This window comes from Mustela nivalis (assembly GCF_964662115.1).
Source record: "Mustela nivalis genome assembly, chromosome: 5".
NCBI classification, from domain to species: Eukaryota; Metazoa; Chordata; class Mammalia; order Carnivora; family Mustelidae; genus Mustela; species Mustela nivalis.
The window spans coordinates 58789285-58812012 of NC_139024.1; the positions used below are offsets into that span (position 1 = coordinate 58789285).

The 22728-nt window shown below is 38.9% G+C and overlaps 1 protein-coding gene across 10 annotated transcripts in view; it reads right to left on the reverse strand.

The window, feature by feature from the left end:
- The window catches only part of AIG1 (androgen induced 1), a 481448-nt gene extending 462893 nt beyond the window's left edge, over positions 1–18555 (reverse strand). For 2 of the 10 annotated variants that reach the window (XM_082730808.1, XM_082730804.1), the window contains exon 1: positions 18154–18555. In XM_082730808.1, the coding sequence (XP_082586934.1) occupies positions 18154–18294 (141 nt within the window). In that variant the 5' untranslated portion in view covers positions 18295–18555. Of the gene's footprint in view, positions 1–17651; positions 18017–18153 lie in introns of those variants that run through there. The other 8 variants (XM_082730805.1, XM_082730812.1, XM_082730806.1 and 5 more) reach the window with 8 other exon arrangements.
- Between the last annotated feature and the right edge of the window lie 4173 nt (positions 18556–22728).

The following is a 22728-nucleotide window of genomic DNA, read 5'->3' on the forward strand; positions in this document are numbered from 1 at the left end:
TCTCTGTCACACTGAAGTCATGGAGCACATGAAAAAGAAACTCTAAATCCCTACTAACAGGTCTCTTCTTATTAGCAGGAGGCTCCAACACTTTGTTTGCATATATAAGACATCTTCCAGAATGCAATGCACCTGTCAGTCTTCTTCCTATTCCTTCCTGCCCTCTTGCTTTCTGGGTTTTACAGAAACCAGTCAGACAACACTTTGGCTGCCTTCCAGATCTACCCTTTGGAATAAAAAAGTAAGTGTTTCCAGATATTTTATCCCTGACTCGGAAATAAGAAAAGAGCTTCAGAACCATCATCTGTTCAGTTGCCTTTTTTTGTTTTTTCCTATTCACTTGGTTATTTATTTATTTTCGAGAAAGAGCACATGAACATGAGTATGAAAGCCAGCAGACTCCACTGAGCATGGAGCCTGGTGAGAGGCTTGATCTGGCAGCTCTGAAATCATGATCTTAGCTGAAACTGTATGGTCAACTGTGAGTGAGCCACCTAGGCACCCAACATCATCTCAGCTGTTAGACCTGGAGATATGGGGGGCTATCAACTACATATTTGAAAACTATTTCACTAGTCTTGGACTTCATGGATTATTTTCTCAGATTCTAGAGAATAAATCTGGATATAAATTCTAAACTTTTGACATTACTGTGAAGTTCATCATATACAAATTATATTTATATATATTATATATATTAAATGTATGAATATATATGTAATATACACACACACCTACACAAACACAAATGCTTTTCTTTCACCCCCAACTTTCAGATGACGAAACTAAGGCACAAAGCTGAGATACTACTTAAGAGGCTGTGTACTTAATCATTGAACTCTCTATCCTTTCTGAACACTATACTCAGTAATGCAATTACTTTCATCCTAAAATGACCAGAGTCCTCTTAAATCATAGTTCTTGTTTCTGATTATACATATATATGTAACAATTATAATAATAACAGATAACATTTATTAAGTATTTGATACATGCGTGGCATTGTATTATAGGACTATTATATTTGATCCTCAAAACTGTATGTGATAGATACTATTATTATTTCCATTTAACAAATGAAAAAAAAATTAGGCCTTAGAATTCTAAGATAATAAATTTACCCAAAGTCATATAGCTGGTAGATGGGATTCAAATTCAATCTGACTCCTGAACCTAAGTGCTCACCTCTTACACTATAAATCCTCTATGTAATAGGTATGTAATAGGTTACATGTTAAGAATTATCATTTTATATATTTGACTATAAATAAATAACTAGTGAAACATAAATGTTCTTTCATCATATACAATGCATAAGCATATATTTGCAAATTAGCTGAAGACTTCTGAATGTATTTGTGATAGGAGATTTAAATTCAATAATTCTTCCTATATTCACTTTGGTAGATCTTTGTGCACTGCATGAAGAGGATTTCTGACCTTATGACTTCTTACAGGATTTAAACAATGAGAGGTACTGGCAGGAAATCAGACAGAAGAAGAAATGGAAATGTGGAGTAGTTGTTTTGCTTACTCAATTCCTGAAGGGCCCCCCCCCCCCATGTTGCAAGAGCACCAAGTCACTGCTCAGGCATAGCAGGGGTCACCTGTCCCCTGTTACTAGCCTACAAGTTCTGTACTATAGTTTGTGACTTCCCTCTATCCTGTCTACTCTTGTAAATCATTCCTTCACTAAACTCACTCAAACTACCCAATTTAAGAGCCATCTTTCTTCTCTGGACAAGACCAAAACTAACACAGAAGTGATAGGTTCTGGCATAGAACCCATGTCTTATATGTTAATAGAGAATATATCTGCATTTTATATGCATTTGTAACATTCATATGTCTTTTTTTAAAATAGCAAAGATGTATCAGTGTGTTTACAAAGAAAAGGATGTGTAGTGTTACAGCAGACACACTTTTTTCAGACTTTTGATGTTGGCTTTTCAAACTAGATCTTGCAAATCACTCATGACTCAGCTAAAGTACAATTTTAATGCAAGATGAATGGAATGTACAAGCAAACCCAGAATTATTTTGTGCAGAAAATTATTTTTGCTCACTTTAGCTGTGACAATTTCAATCTAATTAGGATGCTCTAAGCAGCTGAAGATTTATGCTTTGCTGAAATATTGATGATCCCAAACAAATTATGTCTAATACCACTATTTTTTGTAAACATAGAGTCAAAGACACCTAGTCACTTACACTTAAGAGATATGTGAGGAAATATTTGCAGGGCATCTCCTGGATAGGACATTGTGAAGTTTAAAGACCTTGAGTGATCAATGGTAGTATTTCTCTATCCATAATGTTAAGCTAGAATATAGAGAAATAAGTACTCCAAATATGGGAGAGTTTGTAAATTGATTTAAAGTTAAGAAAATCTCTTGAAGACTTTAGTAGAGCAATTCTGCCTTTAAGAATTTATCTGAAGAAAATAATCACAAACGTGTAAAGATTTATCTATTTATATGTTCACCAAGACAATCAATACAAGCATCCATATTAATTATGGACATTATGACATTATGACATTATGGAAGAATGTATAATGGCAGAGGCAAATGTTACCAAATATGCTAGGTGGAAAAAGAACAGGTCATAAAATTATATATAAGCTACTTTTGGTGCCAGTCAAGATGATGAAAACTGACTACAGACTATCACTTTCACTAATTACAACTAAAAGCTCTGAAAAGAATACAAAAAGCAGCTACCTGAGGGCTTTGAAAAGTCACATAGCATGTGGATTGGGAACTGTAAAACTTGAATGAGGATCCACAAGGGGTGAGGTTCATGAATTTTAATTTCCCTTTTTCCCTAGTTTTGACCTGAGGGCAAGCTGAGTCTTGGAGTTGTGCAGCAAACACTGACACCAAAAATTCCAGGATAAATACATTCTAGCCAGAAGACTGGGAAAAATGTTCCTGCATGCTAGAGATTGTGAGGAAGACCTTTTCCACCCCTACTTTTTCCGCTTTAATTCCTTCTCAGTTATAGAGCTGCACCAACAATAGTATAAGTATTTAAAACCCCAAGGACAACTCATGTCTCTAGCCAGAGGAACTGGGAAAAAGGAAGCCCCCTTGTATGATGTGTTGGGGCGGGGAAGGTACTTTTTTTTTTTTTTTTTCTGTATCACTGTGAAGGCAACACCAATTGTGTAGGACTACATGACAGAATGGGAGGTTAAAATTCTGAAAGGATTCCATCTTTCCAGCCACAGGAACCAAGAAAAGGAGTATCTGAGGGTTGGAGAGTATGAGAGAAATCATGGAGAGAAGGGAGCTGCAAAAGGACACTCCCAGCAAAGTAGAAATAGAAGGAAAGGTACTCAAACTGATAAAGACTATTTACAAAATGATTTATAGTTATAATTAACTGCAAAAGACTATTTTCTTCCTAAAAAAGAAGTAAGGAAGAGGTATCCAGACTCACAACTTCTGCCCAATATTGTACTAGAAGTCTTAACCAATTTAATAAAACATGAAAAAGAAATAAAAGTTATGAAGATTGGGGGAAAAGAAGAAAACTCTATTATTAGACAACATGACTGTCTACATAAAAATAAAGAGAGGGGGGAGGAGTCAAGATGGCAGAGAAGTAGCAGGCTGAGACTACATTAGGTAGCAGGAGAATCAGCTAAATAGCTAATGTAAAGATTGCAAACACCTACAAATCCAATGGGAGATCGAAGAGAAGAAGAACAGCAATTCTAGAAACAGAAAATCAACCACTTTTGGAAAGGTAGGAATGGTGGAGAAGTGAATCCAAAGCAACAGGAAGATAGACCGCGGGGGCGAGGGGCCAGCTCCCGGAAAGTGGCAGAGAAATAGAGAACTAAATCAGGACTTTTAAAAGTCTGTTCTGCTGAGGGACATCACTCCAGAGGCAAAACCAGGATGAAGCACACATGGGGTCAGCATGGCCTTAGGTCCCACAGGGTCACAGAAGGATCTGGGGTGTTTGACTGTCGCAGAGCTCACAGGTATTAAAAAGGGGAAGCTGATTACAGAGATAGAGCCAAGGAGTGAGCTCTCAGCACGGGGTTACCTTGAACAGGTGGCAGATTTGGTGAGCTCAGAGCACGGCCGAGGCCAGGGAGATGGGAGTAAATCGGTGCTGTTCTTTGAGGGCACACTGAGGAGTGGGGCCCCGAGCTCTCGGCTCCTCTGGGTCGGAGACTGGGAGGCCATTTTCATTCCCATCCTCCGGAACTCTACAGAAAGCATTCAGGGAACAAAAGCTCCTGAAAGCAAACCTGAGCTGATTACTCAGCCCAAACCTGGTAAGGACGGTGCAATTCCACCCAGGGCACTTGATCACTATAACAGGCCCCTCCGCCAGAAGAACAACAAGAAATCCAGCCAGGACCAAGTTCACCTACCAAGGAGTGCAGGTTCAATACCAAGGAGAGCAGCGGAATTCCACAGGAGGAGAAAGCAAAGCACAGAACTCATGGCTTTCTCCCCATGATTCTTTAGTCTTGCAGTTAATTTAATTTTTTTTTCATTTTTTTTTCTTCTTTTGCTAAATTATTTTGACTTTTACCCGATTCTTTTTTAACGTTTTTTAACTAGTTTATCTAATATATATATTTTCTTTTTTATATTTTTTCGTTACTTGTTTTCATTTTTTAATTGTTTCTCTTTTTGTTTCTGAACCTCTTTTTATCCCCGTTATCCCCCCCCCCCGATTTGGGATATCTTCGGATTTGGTTAAAGCGTATTTTGCTGGGGTCTTTGCCACCCTTTTAGTATTTTACTTTCTCCTTCATATACTCTTATCTGGACAAAATGACAAGGCAGAAAAAATCACCACACAAAAAAAGAACAAGAAGCAGTACCAAAGGCTAGGGACCCAATCAATACAGACATTGGTAATATGACAAAACTAGAGTTCAAATGACAATTCTCAAGGTTCTAGCAGGGCTCAAAAAAGGCATGGAAGATATTAGAGAAACCCTCTCAGGCGAGATAAAAGCCCTTTCTGGAGAAATAAAAGAACTAAAATTTAACCAAGTTGAAATCAAAAAAGCTATTAATGAGGTGCAATCAAAACTGGAGGCTCTTACTGCTAGGATAAATGAGGCAGAAGAAAGAATTAGTGATATAGAAGACCAAATGACAGAGAATAAAGAAGCTGAGCAAAAGAGTGACAAACAGCTACTGGACCACAAGGAGAGAATTCAAGAGATAAGTGACACCATAACAATACAATATTAGAATAATTGGGATTCCAGAAGAAGAGAAGGTATATTGAGGAGAAGGAGCAGAAGGTATATTGGAGAGAATTTCCCTAAAATGGCAAAGGAAACAAGCATTAAAACCCAGGAGGTGCAGAGAACTCCCCTCAAAATCAACAAGAATAGGTCCACACCCCATCACCTAATGGTAAAATTTACAAGTCTTAGCAACAAAGAAAAAATCCTGAAAGCAGACCGGGAAAAGAAGTCTATAACATACAATAGTAAAAATATTAGATTGGCAGTGGACTTATCCACAGAGACCTGGCAGGCCAGAAAGAGCTGGCATGATATATTCAGAGCACTAAATGAGAAAAACATGCAGCCAAGAATATACATCCAGCTAGGCTATCATTGAAAATAGAAGGAGAGATCAAAAGCTTCCAGGACAAACAAAAACTGAACGAATTTGTAAACACCAAACCAGCTCTACAGGAAATATTGAAAGCGGTCCTCTAAGCAAAGAGAGAGCCTAAAAGTACTAGATCAGAAAGCAACAGAGACAATATACAGTAACAGTCACCTTACAGGCAATACAATGGCATTAAATTCATATCTCTCAATAGTTACCCAGAATGTTAATGGGATAAATGCCCCAATCAAAAGACACAGGGTATCAGATTGGATAAAAAGAAAAAAAAAACCCATCTATATGTTGCTGACAAGAAACTCATTATAGACCCGACGATACCTCCAGATTTAAAGTGAGGGGTGGAAAACAATTTACCATGCTAATGGACATCAGAAGAAAGCAGGGTTATATCAGATCAATTAGATTTTAAGCCAAAGACTATAATAAGAGATGGAGAAGGACACTATATCATACTCAAAGGATCTGTCCATAAGAGGAGCTAACAATTTTAAATATCTATGCCCCTAACATGGGAGCAGCCAACTATATAAACCAATTAATAACAAAATCAAAGAAACACATCAACAATAATATAATAATAGTAGGGGATTTTAACACTCCCCTCACTGAAATGGACAGATCATCTAAGCAAAAGATCAACAAAAAAATAAAGGCCTTAAATGACACACTGGACCAAATGGACATCACAGATATATTCAGAACATTTCATCCCAAAGTAACAGAATACACATTCTTCTCTAGTGCACATGGAACATTCTCCAGAATAGATCACATCCTGGGTCCTAAATCAGGTCTCAACCAGTATCAAAAGATTGGGATCATTCCCTGCATATTTTCAGATCACAATGCTCTGAAGCTAGAACTCAATCACAAGAGAAAATTTGGAAAGAACCCAAATACATGGAGACTAAACAGCATCCTTTTAAAGAATGAATGGGTCAACCAGAAAATTAAAGAAGAATTGAAAAAATTCATGTTAACAAATGATAACACAATGGTTCAAAATCTGTGGGACACAACAAAGGCAGTCCTGAGAGGAAAATTCATAGTGGTACAAGCCTTTCTCAAGAAACAGGAAAGGTGGGGAGCTTGGGTGTCTCAGTGGGTTAAAGCCTCTGCCTTTGGCTCAGGTCATGATCCCAGGGTTCTGGGATCAAGCCCCGCATCGAGCTCTCTGCTGGGTGGGGAGCCTGCTTCTCTTCCTTTCTCTCTCTGCATGCCTCTCTGCCTACTTCTCTATCAAATAAATTAAAAAAAAAAAAAACCAATAAAGGTACAAGTACACAACCTAACCCTACACCTAAAGGAGCTGGAGAAAGAACAAGAAAGAAACCCTAAACCCAGCAAGAGAAGAGAAATCATAAAGATTAGAGCAGAAATCAATGAAATAGAAACCAAAAAAACAATAGAACAAATCAACGAAAGTAGGAGCTGGTTCTTTGAAAGAATTAATAAGATTGATAAACCCCTGGCCAGACTTATCAAAAAGAAAAGAGAAAGGACCCAAATAAATAAAATGAATGAAAGAGGAGAGATCACAACCAATACCAAAGAAATACAAAAAAGTATAAGAACATACTATGAGCAACTCTACGCCAACAAATTTGACAATCTGGAAGAAATGGATGCATTCCTAGAGACATATAAACTATCACAACTGAACCAGGAAGAAATAGAAAACCTGAACAGACCCATAACCAGTAAGGAGATTGAAACAGTCATCAAAAATCTCCCAACAAACAAAAGTCCAGGGCCAGACGGCTTACCAGGGGTATTCTACCAAAGATTTAAAGAAGAGCTAATTTCTATCCTCCTGAAACTGTTCCAAAAAATGGAAATGGAAGGAAAACTTCCAAACTCATTTTATGAGGCCAGCATCACCTTGATCCCAAAACCAGACATGGATCCCATCAAAAAAGAGAACTACAGACCAATATCCTTGATAAACACAGATGTGAAAATTCTCACCAAAATACTGGCCAATGGGATAAAACAGTACATTAAAAGGATTATTCACCACGACCAAGTGAGATTTATTCCAGGGATGCAAGTTTGGTTCAACATCTGCAAATCAATCAATGTGATACAACACATTAATAAAAGAAAGAACAAGAGCCATATGATATTCTCAATAGATGCTGAAAAAGCACTTGACAAGTGCAGCATACATTCCTGATCAAAACTCTTCAAAGTGTTGGGATGAGGGCACATACCTCAATATTATCAAAGCCATCTATGAAAAACCCAACACAAATATCTTTCTCAATGGAGAAAAACTGAAAGCTTTTCCACTAAGGTCAGGAACACGGCAGGGATGTCCACTATCACCACTGCTATTCCACATAGTACTAGAAGTCCTAGCCTCAGCAATCAGACAACAAAAGGAAATTAAAGGCATCCAAATCAGCAAAGAAGAAGTCAAGCTATCACTCTTCGCAGATGATATGATACTCTATGTGGAAAACCCAAAAGACTCCACTCCAAAACTGCTAGAAGTTGTACAGGATTTCAGTAAAGTGTCAGGATATAAAATCAATGCACAGAAATCAGCTGCATTTCTCTACACCAACAACAAGACAGAAGAAAGAGAAATTAAGGAGTCAATCCCATTTACAATTGCACCCAAAACCATAAGATACCTAGGAATAAACATACCCAAAGAGGCTAAGAATCTATACTCAGAAAACTATAAAGTATTCATAAAAGAAATTGAGGAAGACACAAAGAAATGGAAAAATGTTCCATGCTCCTGGATTGGAAGAACAAACATTGTGAAAATGTCTATGCTACCTAAAGCAATCTACACATTTAATGCAATTCCTATCAAAATACCATCGATTTTTTTCAAAGAAATGGAACAAACAATCCTAAAATTTATATGGAATAAGAAAAGACCTCGAATAGCCAAAGGAATATTGAAAAAGAAAGCCAATGTTGGTGGCATCACAATTCCGGACTTCGAGCTCTATTACAAAGCTGTCATCATCAAGACAGCATGGTACTGGCACAAAAACAGACACATAGATCAATGGAACAGAATAGAGAGCCCAGAAATAGACCCTCAACTCTATGGTCAACTAATCTTTGACAAAGGAGGCAAGAATGTCCAATGGAAAGAGGACAGCCTCTTCAATAAATGATGTGGGGAAAATTGGACAGCCACATGCAGAAAAATGAAATTGGACCATTTCCTTACACCACACATGAAAATAGACTCAAAATGGATGAAGGACCTCAATGTGAGAAAGGACTCCATCAAAATCCTTGAGGAGAATACAGGCAGCAACCTCTTCGACCTGAGCCGCAGCAACATCTTTCTAGGAACATCGCCAAAGGCAAGGGAAGCAAGGGCAAAAATGAACTATTGGGATTTCATCAAGATCAAAAGCTTTTGCACAGCAAAGGAAACAGTCAACAAAACCAAAAGACAACTGACAGAATGGGAGAAGATATTTGCAAACGACATATCAGATAAAGGGCTAGTGTCCAAAATCTATAAAGAGCTTAGCAAACTCCACACCCAAAGAACAAAAAATCCAATCAAAAAATGGGCAGAGGACATGAACATACATTTCTGCAAAGAAGACATCCAGATGGCCAATGGACACATGAAAAAATGCTCCACATCACTCGGCATCAGGGAAATACAAATCAAAACCACAATGAGATATCACCTCACAACAGTCAGAATGGCTAAAATCAACAAGTCAAGAAATGACAGATGCTGGCAAGGATACGGAGAGAGGGGAACCCTCCTACACTGCTGGTGGGAATGCAAGCTGGTGCAACCACTCTGGAAAACCTTGTGGCGGTTCCTCCAAAAACTGAAAATAGAGCTACCCTTTGACCCAGTGATTGCACTACTGGGTATATATCCTAAAGATACAAACATGGTGCTCCGAACGGGCATGTGCACCCGAATGTTTATAGCAGCAATGTCTACAATAGCCAAACAATGGAAAGAACCTAGATGTCCATCAACAGATGAATGTATATAGAAGAGGTGGTAAATATACACTTGAATACCATGCAGCCATCAAAAGAAATGAAATCTTGCCATTTGCAATGACGTGGATATAACTAGGGGGTATTATGCTTAGCAAAATAAGTCAATCGGAGAAAGACAACTATCATATGATCTCCCTGATATGAGTAAGTGGAGATGCAATATAGGGGTTTGGGGGGTAGGAAAAGAAAAAATGAAAGAAGGTGGGATTGGGAGGGAGACAAACCCTAAAAGACTCAATCTCAAAAAACAGAGTAAGGGTTGCTGTGGGGAGGGGGGATGGGCGAGGATGGTGGGTATATGGACATTGGGGAGGGTATGTGCTATGATGAGTGCTGTGAAATGTGTAAAGCTGACGATTCACAGTCCTGTACCCCTGGGGATAAAATATAATATGTTTATTAAAAATAAATAAATAAATTTAATTTAAAAAATGAAAATGCACAGTAAAAGATTCTTAACATCATTAGTCATGAGGAAAATGCAAATTAAAAGTGCAGTGAGATACCACTAGAGAGGGGCTGGAATCTGGGCGCCAGGGTGGCTCAGTGGGTTAAGAGTCAGTCTTTGGCTCAGGTCATGATCCCAGGATCCTGGGATGGAACCCTGTGTGGGCCCAGCCTACTCAGTCTGCCTTTCCCTCTCCCTCTGTTCCCCTCCACCTGGTGCCCTTCTCTCTTAAATAAGTAAGTAAAATCTTTATTAAAAGAAACATAACCCACCCTCCCCCCAAAAAGCAAGGGCTGGAATCATTAAAATAGAAGAAAGACTGACAATGTTATACTTTAACGAGGGCACAAGTAACTGAAACTCTCATGAATTGCTACTGGCAAGGCAGCACGGCACATCCACTCTGGAAGACAGTTTGGTGGTCTCTATCAAGTCAAACATATACTTGCCTTATAACCAAACAATTCCACTCCTGGGTACCTACTCAAAACAACGAAAACTCATGTTCACACAAAAACACGTATGTAAGTGTTTATAGCAGCTTTTTTCATAATCACCTCAAACTAGAAAAAATTAAATGCACTTTAACTTATGAATCGATGAACAAAGTGGTACACAATGCCATGAAATACCACTCAACAATAAAATGGAACAAACTACCAACACACAACATGGAGGAATCTAAAATGTATTGTGCTTAATGAAGAGAGTCAGACTCAAAAGGCTACATATGGTATGCCTTACCTATATTTTCTATGTATATGTGAAACTATAGCAATAGGGAACAAATCTGTGATCTCAGGGAAGGGTCTGACTGTAAGGAGTCAGCATAAAAGAATATTTTTATGTGATTATGTTGGTGGCTACAGGATTCTATGCATCTGTCAAAAATCACTGAACTGTACACCAGAAAGTGAATTTTGGTGTATGTTAATTTAAAAAATAAATGTATACAAACCATATGCACACACTGAATTTTGTTTTACAGGAAAGAATATATATATATATATATATATATACACATATATCTTAAAAGGCAAATACCAAATACTAACATTAGTATCCTTGAGTGATAAATATTTTTCTCTATAATTTAAAAATAATTTTTTGCAAAGAATGTGATTTTTTGTGAAATCTGACTATATATGTGTGCATACACATATATACATATACATATATTTCTGCTGTCTGATTCTCTATGTATGTATATATGCAAAGCTCTAAAATAAATACCATCTTGGGGTGACTAGGTGGCTCACTCAGTTAGGCATCCAATTCTTAGTTTCAGCTCTGGTCATGATCTTGGGGTCATACGATCAAGCCCTGTGTCAGCTTCTGCACTCAGTGTGAAGTCTGCTCGAGATTCTCTCTTTCCCTCTCCCTCCACCCCTAGCTTGTCCTCTCTTTCTCTCAAATAAATAGATAAGTCTTTTTAAAAATAAAATAAATATACCATCTTGAAGCCCTAAAACACTAAGATGCACAGAAAATCAGAGATCATTAAAATAGAATATATTTCCTTCCCAATGGCTTTCTGTATTGTACAAATTTTCTATAATTCTATGTGTTGTTTTTGATATTAAAATTTTAAATTATAACATGGCCTGACATGTCTAAATATGTCAATACTTAAGGGGCTAGATCGTTGCCAAACTGACTTTTTAGAATTCTACACTTCTAAAGCCCTGTAATGAACACATTCCATATTCTCAAGCTTCCAAATGATAGCAATTCTTGCCACTTTGCAAATTCAAACAATTTCTCTGGTTGTTCTTGATTAGCATATCTTGATTTAGCATATCAAAACTACCTTCCATATCTTGCTCCATCCCACAACAGATCCCATCAAAAGGTCTTTCATGTTCAAAGAGTTCTCTGTGCTCAAGGTACCTGGCAGGACCACCCCCCAGGTGAGAAATGGGCCCTTTAAGTGTCTGGCCACGGGCTGCAGACACAAAAGAACGCTATGTTGTTATGGAATCTGAAGCAATAAGATTTTTCCAAATATACTGGAATCACAGGAACATCTGATTCAATATGGAAAATTGTACTATTGTTCACACTTCCACAGAAACATATGACATTTCAGGGAACACAGAGAAACAAATGAAAACCCTCAAGAGCAGCTACCAATTTTGCTAAATGTTATACCAGACATGGAGGATGGCGAGGATGGGGAAAAAAGTGACCTCAACTAGTGGTCAGATGACTTTCTGTAATTTCAATAACATTTGCAACTAAGAAAGGGAATGGGTGATTATATCATCAACTATTTCCCCCACTCTAACAAAACCAGGCTCCTTTTTTTATGTCTAATCCAAAAGAAACATTTCCAAAGAGGGTGAAGAGGATTCTATGTGAAGTATTATACTCATAATGCTTCCCTTGGGTTAGAAAAAGTGTTATTTCATCCTTAAAGCTTATGTGCACATTTTAGGGTCAAGTCTAATTCTACTGGGGAAAAAAAATGTGCAGTTTCACCTTCTTTGTGTGATATCCAAATAAAACAAAACAAACAAACAAAAAAACCACGTAATTTTGTTCAGAGTACTCAATGACCTACTGGCCTTCACATGACTGGCAAAGCAAAGTACCATAGTTACATAATGATACACAGAATCTCCTCTTAAGATATTTTATTTCCTATTTAAAATTAAGCCATGAACTAGAGTCAAGAATATTTTATTACAGCTACATAAGTAAATATAAGACAAATTTAAAAGCTTCAGTCAGTATACTTATGCAATTTATTCTTTTCAACATTTTTTTAAAATGTCAAAAATTCTTAGCATGTCTAAAAGCAAAAAAATGTATCCCCCAGGTATATTTGACCATTTCCTGCTCTTTGAACACCCCAAGCTTTTCAACATCTGAGCTCTTATTTATCCTGCTCCCTCTGTGATTTCCTTAAATTCTTTTGCAATAAGGATTTAGATAACAAAAATAAATACCTAGATTATATTACTTTAAGCCTCTACAAAAATGCCTTCACCCAGTCAAAATATAAGACCACGTTTTTGGCTTTCATAAAAATCACAATGTAAGAAACATAGTTTTAAGAATATTTCTATATATTCTGCTAAAAATCAATCAAAGGCATTATTTACAATACTACCCAATGTCCTTTATAAAACAGTCTGAGGGATAAATAACCCTGAAAAGTCAGTGCCTGGAAAGAACCACTCTATTTTTCCTGATAGATTGCTATGCTTCCTTTATTCCAATGCTAAGGACAACACAATCAAGTATGTATTCTTTTTTCCCTTGGTTGCCCTGAAGATTACCTAAATTTGTTTTTTAATTTCAATAAATAACCTCTCCCTAGCACTTAATACAGATTTCTCTTTATTTTTAAGTTGTAATTTTTTTTTCAACATGTTTTTAATTATGCCACAGTGGAAGTCACTTTAAATATGTTTCAAAATATGTTTAAATATACTTTAAATATAGTGGGCAGAAATAATGCTGAGACTGCAACCTACAAGTTATTCCATGTTAAGTCATAATACAAAACCAGTATGGCCTAGGGCAGCATTTACCAAACTAGAACATGCCAAGCAGTCACATAATGATCTTACTAAAAGTGTGGATTCTGCTCAGAAGGTCTGGAGTAGAGCCCGAGGTTCCATAGTTCTAACAGGCTCCCAGATAAGATCACTTCTACAGGCCCTCAGACCACATTTGGAGGAGGCGGGATCTAAACAGTGTTCTGTCCATGCATGAAGGAAAAGTTAGGACAAGACAAGCAATGAATATAGTGGAGACCTAGGTCACTAGAACCCTCACAATGGTGTACACTAAAAATTAGAGCAAATGGGATAGCCTATTTCTGTATCAGTCTTTAAAAATCAAAAGGTCTTAAATTCAGTATCAATATTAATTTACCTTTTTATACAACAAATGTCCAGCTCATGTTTTTCAGAGAAGTTGATTCTGATTGATGTGTTAGACATTGCACCATAGACATTTAAAGAAAATTATGGTTGGTATGTTTCAAAAATCCCTCTTATTCTGAATGTTTTAGGAGGAAAAAGGACAAGAAAACTCATCGAATATTTGGAAAGTTTCCATTTATTCAAATGTTTACTAAACACCTATTACACCAGCACTACGTTGAGGTCTCAACATACAATTGCCTTTTTCTTTTAATTCATTTATTCTGGTTTTATTCCGATTCTTCATTTTTACTATCTTTGGGAGCAATCACTGTATAAGTTGGGGAATTATCCTTTAATCAGGAAATAAGTGAATGAATCTGCATCATTTCAAGAAAATTCATCAGCTCTGATACTGGTTAAGGAGTTATTTAAACAGCAGTTCATATAGATTTTCTGTCTTTCTGTCTTATTTCGGTTAAGAGAGTATTCCTTCTCCTGACATGGCCTATTGCATAACGATAGATTCTAAAATACTTCACAGTAAAGAAAAGACCTAGTTTTCCCATGTTGTTCAGTTTTCTATAGATTCTCATAGTGCCCATTGTTATGTCTCCTCTGCATAGTTTCATGGGTGCAGTAGGCAAAAACCTATATTTTGGTTAAAGCTAAAGCTAAAATTAACCAGTTATCTAATATACGTAAAGAACTAGCTGAGTCATTGCCTAAGTATGATAACATTTAAGTTTCTTTCTGGGTCGGAGGATTTAAAACCAGGTGTACCAGTTTTCTATTGCAGCTATAACAAATTACCATAAATTTAGTGACTTAAACAGTACAGAGTCATTATTTTATAGTTCTGGAGGTCAGAAGTCCCAAATGGGTCTCATTGGGTTAAATCAAGGCATCAGCAGGACTTGGTTTCTTCTCAAGGCTCTAGAGAAGAATTCATTTTCTGTTCTTTCTGGCTTCTACACACCTCCTACATTCCTTGGCTCTTGGCCCCTTCCTTCACCTTCCAAACCAGCAAAGTTGTGTCTCTCTGTGACTTTCTTCCATAGTCACATTTTCTTCCAACCAACTCTTCCCTTCTGCCTCCTTCCATTTTAAGAACCTCTGCGATTATATTGGGTCATATGGATGATCAGGGATAACTTCCCTATTTTAAGGTCAACTGCCTAGCAACCTTAATTTCCTTTGCTGTGTAACTTAATACACTCACGGGTATGAAAGGATTAAGATGTAGCCATCTTTGAGGGCTCATTGGTCTGCCTAACACACCAAGACAGGGTTCCATTTCTATTAACTAACTTGAATTTTCGAAACACTTGAGTTCTCTTACAGTTTTTTTCAATGCTAGAAGTTCTTAGGGGAAGAACAGGGTAGGATTACTGATAGCAAAAACTTGTGTTTCAGGTTTTAACCATGAACTCTGATTCTATTGCAATGACTCTGACCCTCAGTGTAAGATATGAATATAGCCGAAATGGCCACTGCCCCAGAACCAACCGGTCCCAGATACAAGTGGCCTGAGACTCCTGATTGACGTTCTGGTAAACTCATGAGGTGGACCATGGAATCAGACTGTGGCCACCAGGATAATTCCTGACTCTGCAGTCCAAGTTGGCTAGAAAAAGGGCTTTCTCACTAAAGTTTTAGAAGTTAAACCCTCCTCCAAAATTGCTCCAGTGAGCTTAGAATCATTAAAACTGTCCAAGGCACTAAGTAATCAAGATTATTTGTTTTAAACACGCAAAAAAATGAGAAGTCAGGTATATTAGAGTAGCCTAATTTTTCCATGCCATTACTAAGGACTGTGCAGGAGACTATTTCAACAACTTTACAGTGCATAAGCTCTAATCATTAAAAGAATAACACTTTGCATGAATGTTTTTATGAATACAGTCTAGACAGACCTTCTCATAGGAACTCTTGATTAAAGATAATTATTAGGTTTCAATCATAAGTCACAGAAAGTAAAAAGTCTGAATAGGCTGAAGGCCCTACAAAAACTGAATCTAAATATGAAACAAACAGAATCAAGTTTGAATGTATGGCCTGAATTCTAGGAGATAAAAGTATGTTTGTGGTGATTAAATACTTAAAGCAGGCACGTTCTGTCATCAAATGCTAAAATATAAACTGCATGGCAGTTTCTGCAGAGTCAAATAGCCTCTACTGTGCTATCATGTCATACAAAGGTTATGGGAAGTATATTGTTTCTTGAGAGCCTTGTTATTTAACACACAGTAAGCAATGCCCAACATGAGAAGTCGTCATCTCTCATGGGTTAATGGATACCCCAATTTCTACCCCTCTCACCTGCTGTCCTCCACCCTCACTCCCCTAAAACTGTTCCTAACACAAAGGTGCTTCTGAGAACTCTCCATAGCTCCCATGGTACTGGTAGGGTCTCCAACAATACTTCAGCTCAGCACTGCTCCTTGGCGACACCAAAGTGGGCTAGTTCTAAGTGAGATCTGATTAAGGAATGGAAAAAGGGAGGGATCCAAGAGGAATTTTATTTGCATAGCCCCTGAAAGAATTCCGAAAATCTATGCACATATTTTTAAATAACATCTAAACATTCTTAACAGAAGTTTAAACACTTGAAAAAGGAACATGATTTCAAATGCTCTGATACATATTTATCAGAACCTCAGGGCTGCAGATTTCACTCAATCTATGGAAAATGTCTGCTCTATCACATAATTGGCAGAGCCCACTCTCATTGACAAGCCAATCAACCCAATAAGACTTTCTGTCAAAACAAGCCTGACTTCGTTTTTTTCAGTCAAATGTGAAGATAGTCCTGGTGACAGTCTGTATTCTGAATGCTAAAAGGAATAGATAAATACAGCACAGAGCCTTGTCATGTGCTCACCCCTTGGATGAATGAGGAAGAAGGAAGGAGAACTGACAGGCATTATCCATGTTCAGAGGCAGATCAATTTCGAGGAAGAGAAGCTGAGAATCTGAAAACTGAAACCTTGAAACCCTCTATGCCCAAAGGCACGTACATGGTTTGGAAACTGCTGAGAAAAAGTGCTTAAATTCTTCTTTGAAAGTATCTAACGTGAAACAAATATGAAGTGGTGTTTTTAAAGAAAAGGCCCTCTGACTGCATTTCTTTGAGGGATTTTAAGCCTCTGGAAATATCTTAACACAGGTATCATGTTCTCCTCATCAAAAAGGAGGGTCAACGATTAGAGATTATAACCTTGCTTATCTGCCAACCTTGTGTATAATCTTGGATGGGCAGTTGTGCTGTCCCAGGATTTGCTTCTACATTACCTCTAGTCCTTGGAACTCCTTGATTTGTTCTCACCCTCTACCCATATTTGGTCATTGTTGAGTGTGTTTCACCAAGTCTAAATTAGTCACCTTTCCCCTAATTTAAACTCCTAGATTTCACCCCATGTCATTATTGGGCCTAATGCTCATATTCTGATGCTCTGATGCTCTTTAGTGCCAAAAGTAGATAAGCTTTTTTTAAAAAAACAACAACAACAACAACAAAAAAACCCTGCAACTGCCAAGGCTATCCTGTTGTGCCAACATGGCTGCTTATGCAAACTATTGAAAACTCAGTTGGAAATCGAGTGTAAAGACATACTGGTAACGCATTTTGAAAACCTCTCACCTAATGTTTCTGGGAGAAAGGTTAGAAGTAAATTACTGACAATGGGCAAGAAAACAGATGCAAAGGAGACAACTTTATTAGGGGCTTTCTCTTCTTTATGAGGATTTTGGTCCTTTCAGAGGAGCTCCAAGTAATTCGACAATACCCAGTTTCCTTCAGTTGCTGCAACTTGATCCCACGGTGGGTGCTCTGGAAAGCACGCTGCAGGCGAATGGGTCTGAGGCCACTCAAGATCAAGGTCGTCTGATCCATTTGTTAAGTTGAGACTCCTTCCGTGTCACCTCTTAGAAGCAGGTCTGTGTTCCCCTCCAAAGAGCCCACCACCTGGCTGTGCCCACTTCCATTCGTGCCCCAGCTACCACGTAAGGGTGGTTCAGAGGTGCTGCTACGGGGGCAGCCAGGCCTTTACGCGCAAGCACTGAGGGAGAGGCGAGCACACCGGTAGAGGCTGGAGGGGCGCGCGCGCGCGCAGGTGCCCGCGCACACACCCCACCCCCCCTACACACACCGACTCGGGGTGCAGGGCGGACGCGGGAGGGGAGCGGAAGGCCTTACCAGATCAATGAACGTCAGGAATTTCCAGCTCCCGCCGTAGGTCTGATGCGAGGGCATTTCGATGGCCTTGTAGTTGCACAGGATAGAGCAGTAGGACAGCAGGATCGCCACCCGCAGCACCTGGCACGGGACAAGCGCCATGTTCGCAAAAGGCCTGGCAGGCTGGAAGGCGAGGAGGGAAGGCTGGAGGCGCAGGGCGCACGGGGGCGGGCAGGGCGCACGGGGGCGGGCGCCGGGGGAACCCTGGCGCGGCCAGCCGCGGGGCGGGCCGGGCCGGGCCGGGCCGGGGCGGAGCCGGGCGGAGTGGGGCGGGGTCTGCGGCGGGCTGGCCCCGCGGGACCGGCGACAGGGAGCGCCTGGCGACCTGCGCGGGCGGGGCGGCGGTGGCGGGCCCTGGCGGCGGCCACGGCCTGGCGCCGTGGCGTCAGCTCTTTCGTCATCTCCGTCATTCTGCTCCTGCGTTCGCGGGGCCCTGGGACACCCGGCCGGGGCGCCCCCTAGGCGTCCTTTGGGTGGGTGGGCGGCCTCCGAGTGCGGTCGGGGCTGGGGAAGCGGGCGGCGCGCTGTGGAGCTGCCGCGGGTGGCATCTTCAAGGTGGGGGCGGCGGGAGGGTTGGGGGGGGTGTGTCCTGACAGAGGGGACCCCAGTGGGGACACCCGTCGCAGCCGGAGGGGATTGCGGCGGAGATGGTTCCTGCTGGCCGAGGCGGATGCTCCGTGCGGAGGGACCGGTGGCGGCCTGGACGTGGGGTGTAAATCCGCGCGCGGGGGGCTCCCGAGTAACTATTTATTTTGAACCCAATTAGATTTTTACTGATAAGACTTTTAATCACTCTGAAATTACCTTATAAATTCTATTCCAAAGGACGGACTGCCATGTGCTCCTCCTCACAGGAGATTTATAAATAGCATGTAATACAACAGGACAGACCGTGAACTTGGGGCAGGAGGTTTGTAAGTAAAAGGTTATAGAGAAAGGGGTGTCAGGTAACTGTTTCTGCTTGAAGACTGCTTTCAGCTTCAAACTGAACAAACAGAACAAATCGTTCTGAATTTGGAAGCAAAACCCGGTGTGTAACATAATACTAATCTTTTGAGGGTTAAACTGACATTGCCCTTTTACTTTTTTCTTTCCTACAGTACAATACCAGAGCTTAGTGGAAGGAAAATAAATATAAACTGGATTCTCTCTGCCTTCCAGTAAATGTTGTCACAGTGAAGTTGCCTCGGTCTGTGGGCAGCATTTTTTTTTTTTAATCATGATCACATTTCAGCCAACCAGATGCATGATCAGAGTATGAAAAGACAACATAGGTATTTCCTGTGGATCCGTTTAAAACAGGTGCCCTCTCCAAATAGTCTCTGAGTCAGTGAATGTGGAATAAGGGGTCAGGGAAAGCAGAGTGTTAGAAATAAAGAAAAAGTAGTAACTCACGAATGTTTTCCTGAAAATTTCCAATCAAACTAAACCAAAATAGAGAAACCCATGAGTTGTTTTTTTTTTTTTTATTGGCCTTATAATTATGCCAATAGAAATCGATGTCATTGGGGGCCTGGGTGGCTCAGTGGGTTAAGCCCCTGCCTTTGGCTCAAGTCATGATCTCAGAGTCATGGGATCCAGCCCCACATCGGGCTCCCTGCTCAGCAGGGAGCCTGCTTACCCAGCCCCGCCCCCCCACCCCGCCTGTCTCTCTGCCTCCTTGTGATCTCTGTCTGTCAAATACATAAATAAAATCTTTAAAAAAAAATTGATGTCACAAAAACCATGATAATTCCAAAATCCCTCTAGCATAAAACTATTCAATTTCAATATTTGTAGTTTTATGTCCATGTAAAAATTAGGTCTGTTTCTTTTTAATTGTCATGTAAGTAAGATTGCAAAATAAAAAGTAGATCTACCAAAGATCTTACTAGGTCCTTAAAGTTTCACAAGTTAATATGAAAGTCTCAAAGTTTGTAAAACCCTTCCTACCATACATTTTAGAAAGCCATTAATAAGTTTCTCATCCCCATCATTAGAAAATATAACATTTTCATAAAGCCAATTAAGATTTTCATCTGTGGTCACTTTCTTTTTAAATAAATAATTATAGCACTCAAATAAATGTTTGAATGCATTCTAATGGTTTGCTTTTGTTATTTTGGATTAGATAACCATTATTAAATAATTTTGTGGAGTTCCTTTTTGTTTGTTTGTTTGTTTGTTTTGGAGAGTTTGGTGGGTATGGGAGGGGCTGAGGGAGAGAGAGAATTCCAAGCAGGCTCCAAGCCCAGGGTGGAGTCTGATGGAGGGCTCCATCTCATATCTGTCTCACAACCCTGAGATCTTGACAGGCAGGAGCTGAAATCAAGAGTCAGATGCTTAACCCGGCTGCCACTGGAAATTGTTTTGTTTTGTTTTGTTTTGTTTTGTTTTAATGAAACACCTGCATAAACTTTTATTCAAATATTTTATGAGAATGTCAGTCCATAATTTTTGGAGCTTTTTGTTAACTATTTATTAGCATGTCCAGGTATTTGGCTTTTTATACCACATCTAATAATCTTATGTTTTAAAGGCATTTTTTGTGAGAGATTTTACATACATTGTGTTTTTACAGTGTAAATAATACAATGGGATATTGATTTTAAAACTTCACTCAGTACAGGTAATCCCTTTTTATGAACTATAATGCGTTATTTACGGATATGTATTTACATGATGATTTAGTACTGGAATTAGAGAAGACTGTTTTTCACTGTATAGAAGAAATACTTGCATGTCACTTCTTTAGCTTTTTCATTCTACCACACAATTATTAGTGATAAAGAATAGCTTTATTCAGCTGAATTTCATGAAAACATGTTTTCCAAGGGAAGATTTCAAGACCATATCTTAATTTCTAGTTACCGTAGTGTTCTTTGATTATTGTAATAGCACTTAACTCTTAGTTCATACTATATGGGCTGGAGATACTCTTCCTTAAGAACTTCTAAAAACAGCTACAGACTCTTATTTGTTTCTCTCTTCCCTTTTCTCTCTCGCTGTTTCTTTTCTTTTCTTTTTGGAGGAGAGGGTGTCTGACATATTGGTGATGATAATCCTTGCTAATCTTGGAAATGACAGGGACCCCTGTGTCTCCCTTATGTTGTATCCAAGTAGCCAACTTTATAGAGCTGTGAGTCTTTGCTTAGAAATTCAGGAAGAAGAATTATATATATGCATATCCTTATAATGGTCAATGTCTATGCATTTCCTTTGGTTCTTTATTTGCACTAGATAAACATTTTCTAACAGTATCAATATATTTGAGCAAATCCTTTACTCCCCTTCACATTTGTCTGTGCCACAAGTGTAAATGTTGGGATATATGAGGAAAATCCCCTCAGTATTGTAGAAAAGACACATTTGGGTTGCTTATTTTTTTCTCATTATAGAAGTAGCATAAGTATGGGATGCCTGGGTGGCTCAGCAGGCTAAAGCCTCTGTCTTCGGCTCAGGTCATAATCCAGCTGGGATTGAGCCCCACCTCTCTCTCTGCCTGCCTCTCTGCCTACTTGTGATCTCTGCCTGTCAAATAAATAAAATCTTAAAAAAAAAAAAAAGAAAGAAAGAAAGAAAAGGAAAAAAAGTAGCATATGAATGATATTTAAAAAAAAATTACCCCTGCTCTCATCAACCAGAGAAAACACTACAAACATTTCAGCACATACCAGACTGTCTCTTTACAATACACACATAACTACTTGTGACATACTGTGTAACAATTTGCATCAAACAGACTTTTCTTTAATAAGAATAATCTCTAACTATTTAAAACTCTATAAAATCATGCTTAATGATTCCATAGCATGATGTAATATGAACATATCATATTTTTCTTAAACTTTTCTTTGGATTTGGGCATTTAGTTGTTATTTTTTTTTGTCTTTATAAATACAGTATAATGTCCGTGTTTTGAAGTGAGAAAGTCATTTTTAAGGATTATTTACAGCTCAAAACCATTTAAGAAACCACCCTTTTATAATTTAATGTGTGTGTTTCTTTACACGGGTTTATATGAACTGAGGTACCAAGGAGAAATCCTTAGCCCTAGAGGGCAGTTGGGAAAGAGTAAGATCTAAGTAAAAGAAGTAGGTAAAATCATTCTTTTTTTCCAGCAATTGATGCTCATTACAGATTTTTGAAATTACCTTAGATATCAGACACAGTACCAGTGATTTCCTCCATCAGAATTTTTTGCTATAAACCAGGAAGAGTAGTTGCTTACAGGCTAACTGAGCAACCATTAGTGGTTGTGTCCATGTTGTTGGCTGTGGCAGTTTTCAAAGATTTAAAAATGGGCTGTATTTGCTATAGAAAACTCTACTAAATTATGAGATTGCTCAAAAACCAAGGATTCTATGGAAAGTCACTGAAAAGCTTTAGAGAAAGTAATGTTGAAATTATACACAAGTCACCAGCTAGCTCCCATACAGACCTGAAACCTCCCCCTGAATCCCTGGAGTCTAGCAGTGCATTTGTCAATGATTCCCACCCTGCTTGGGATGTATCTTTGTGTGCATGTATCCAGATCCAGCACATTCAGCAGGACTT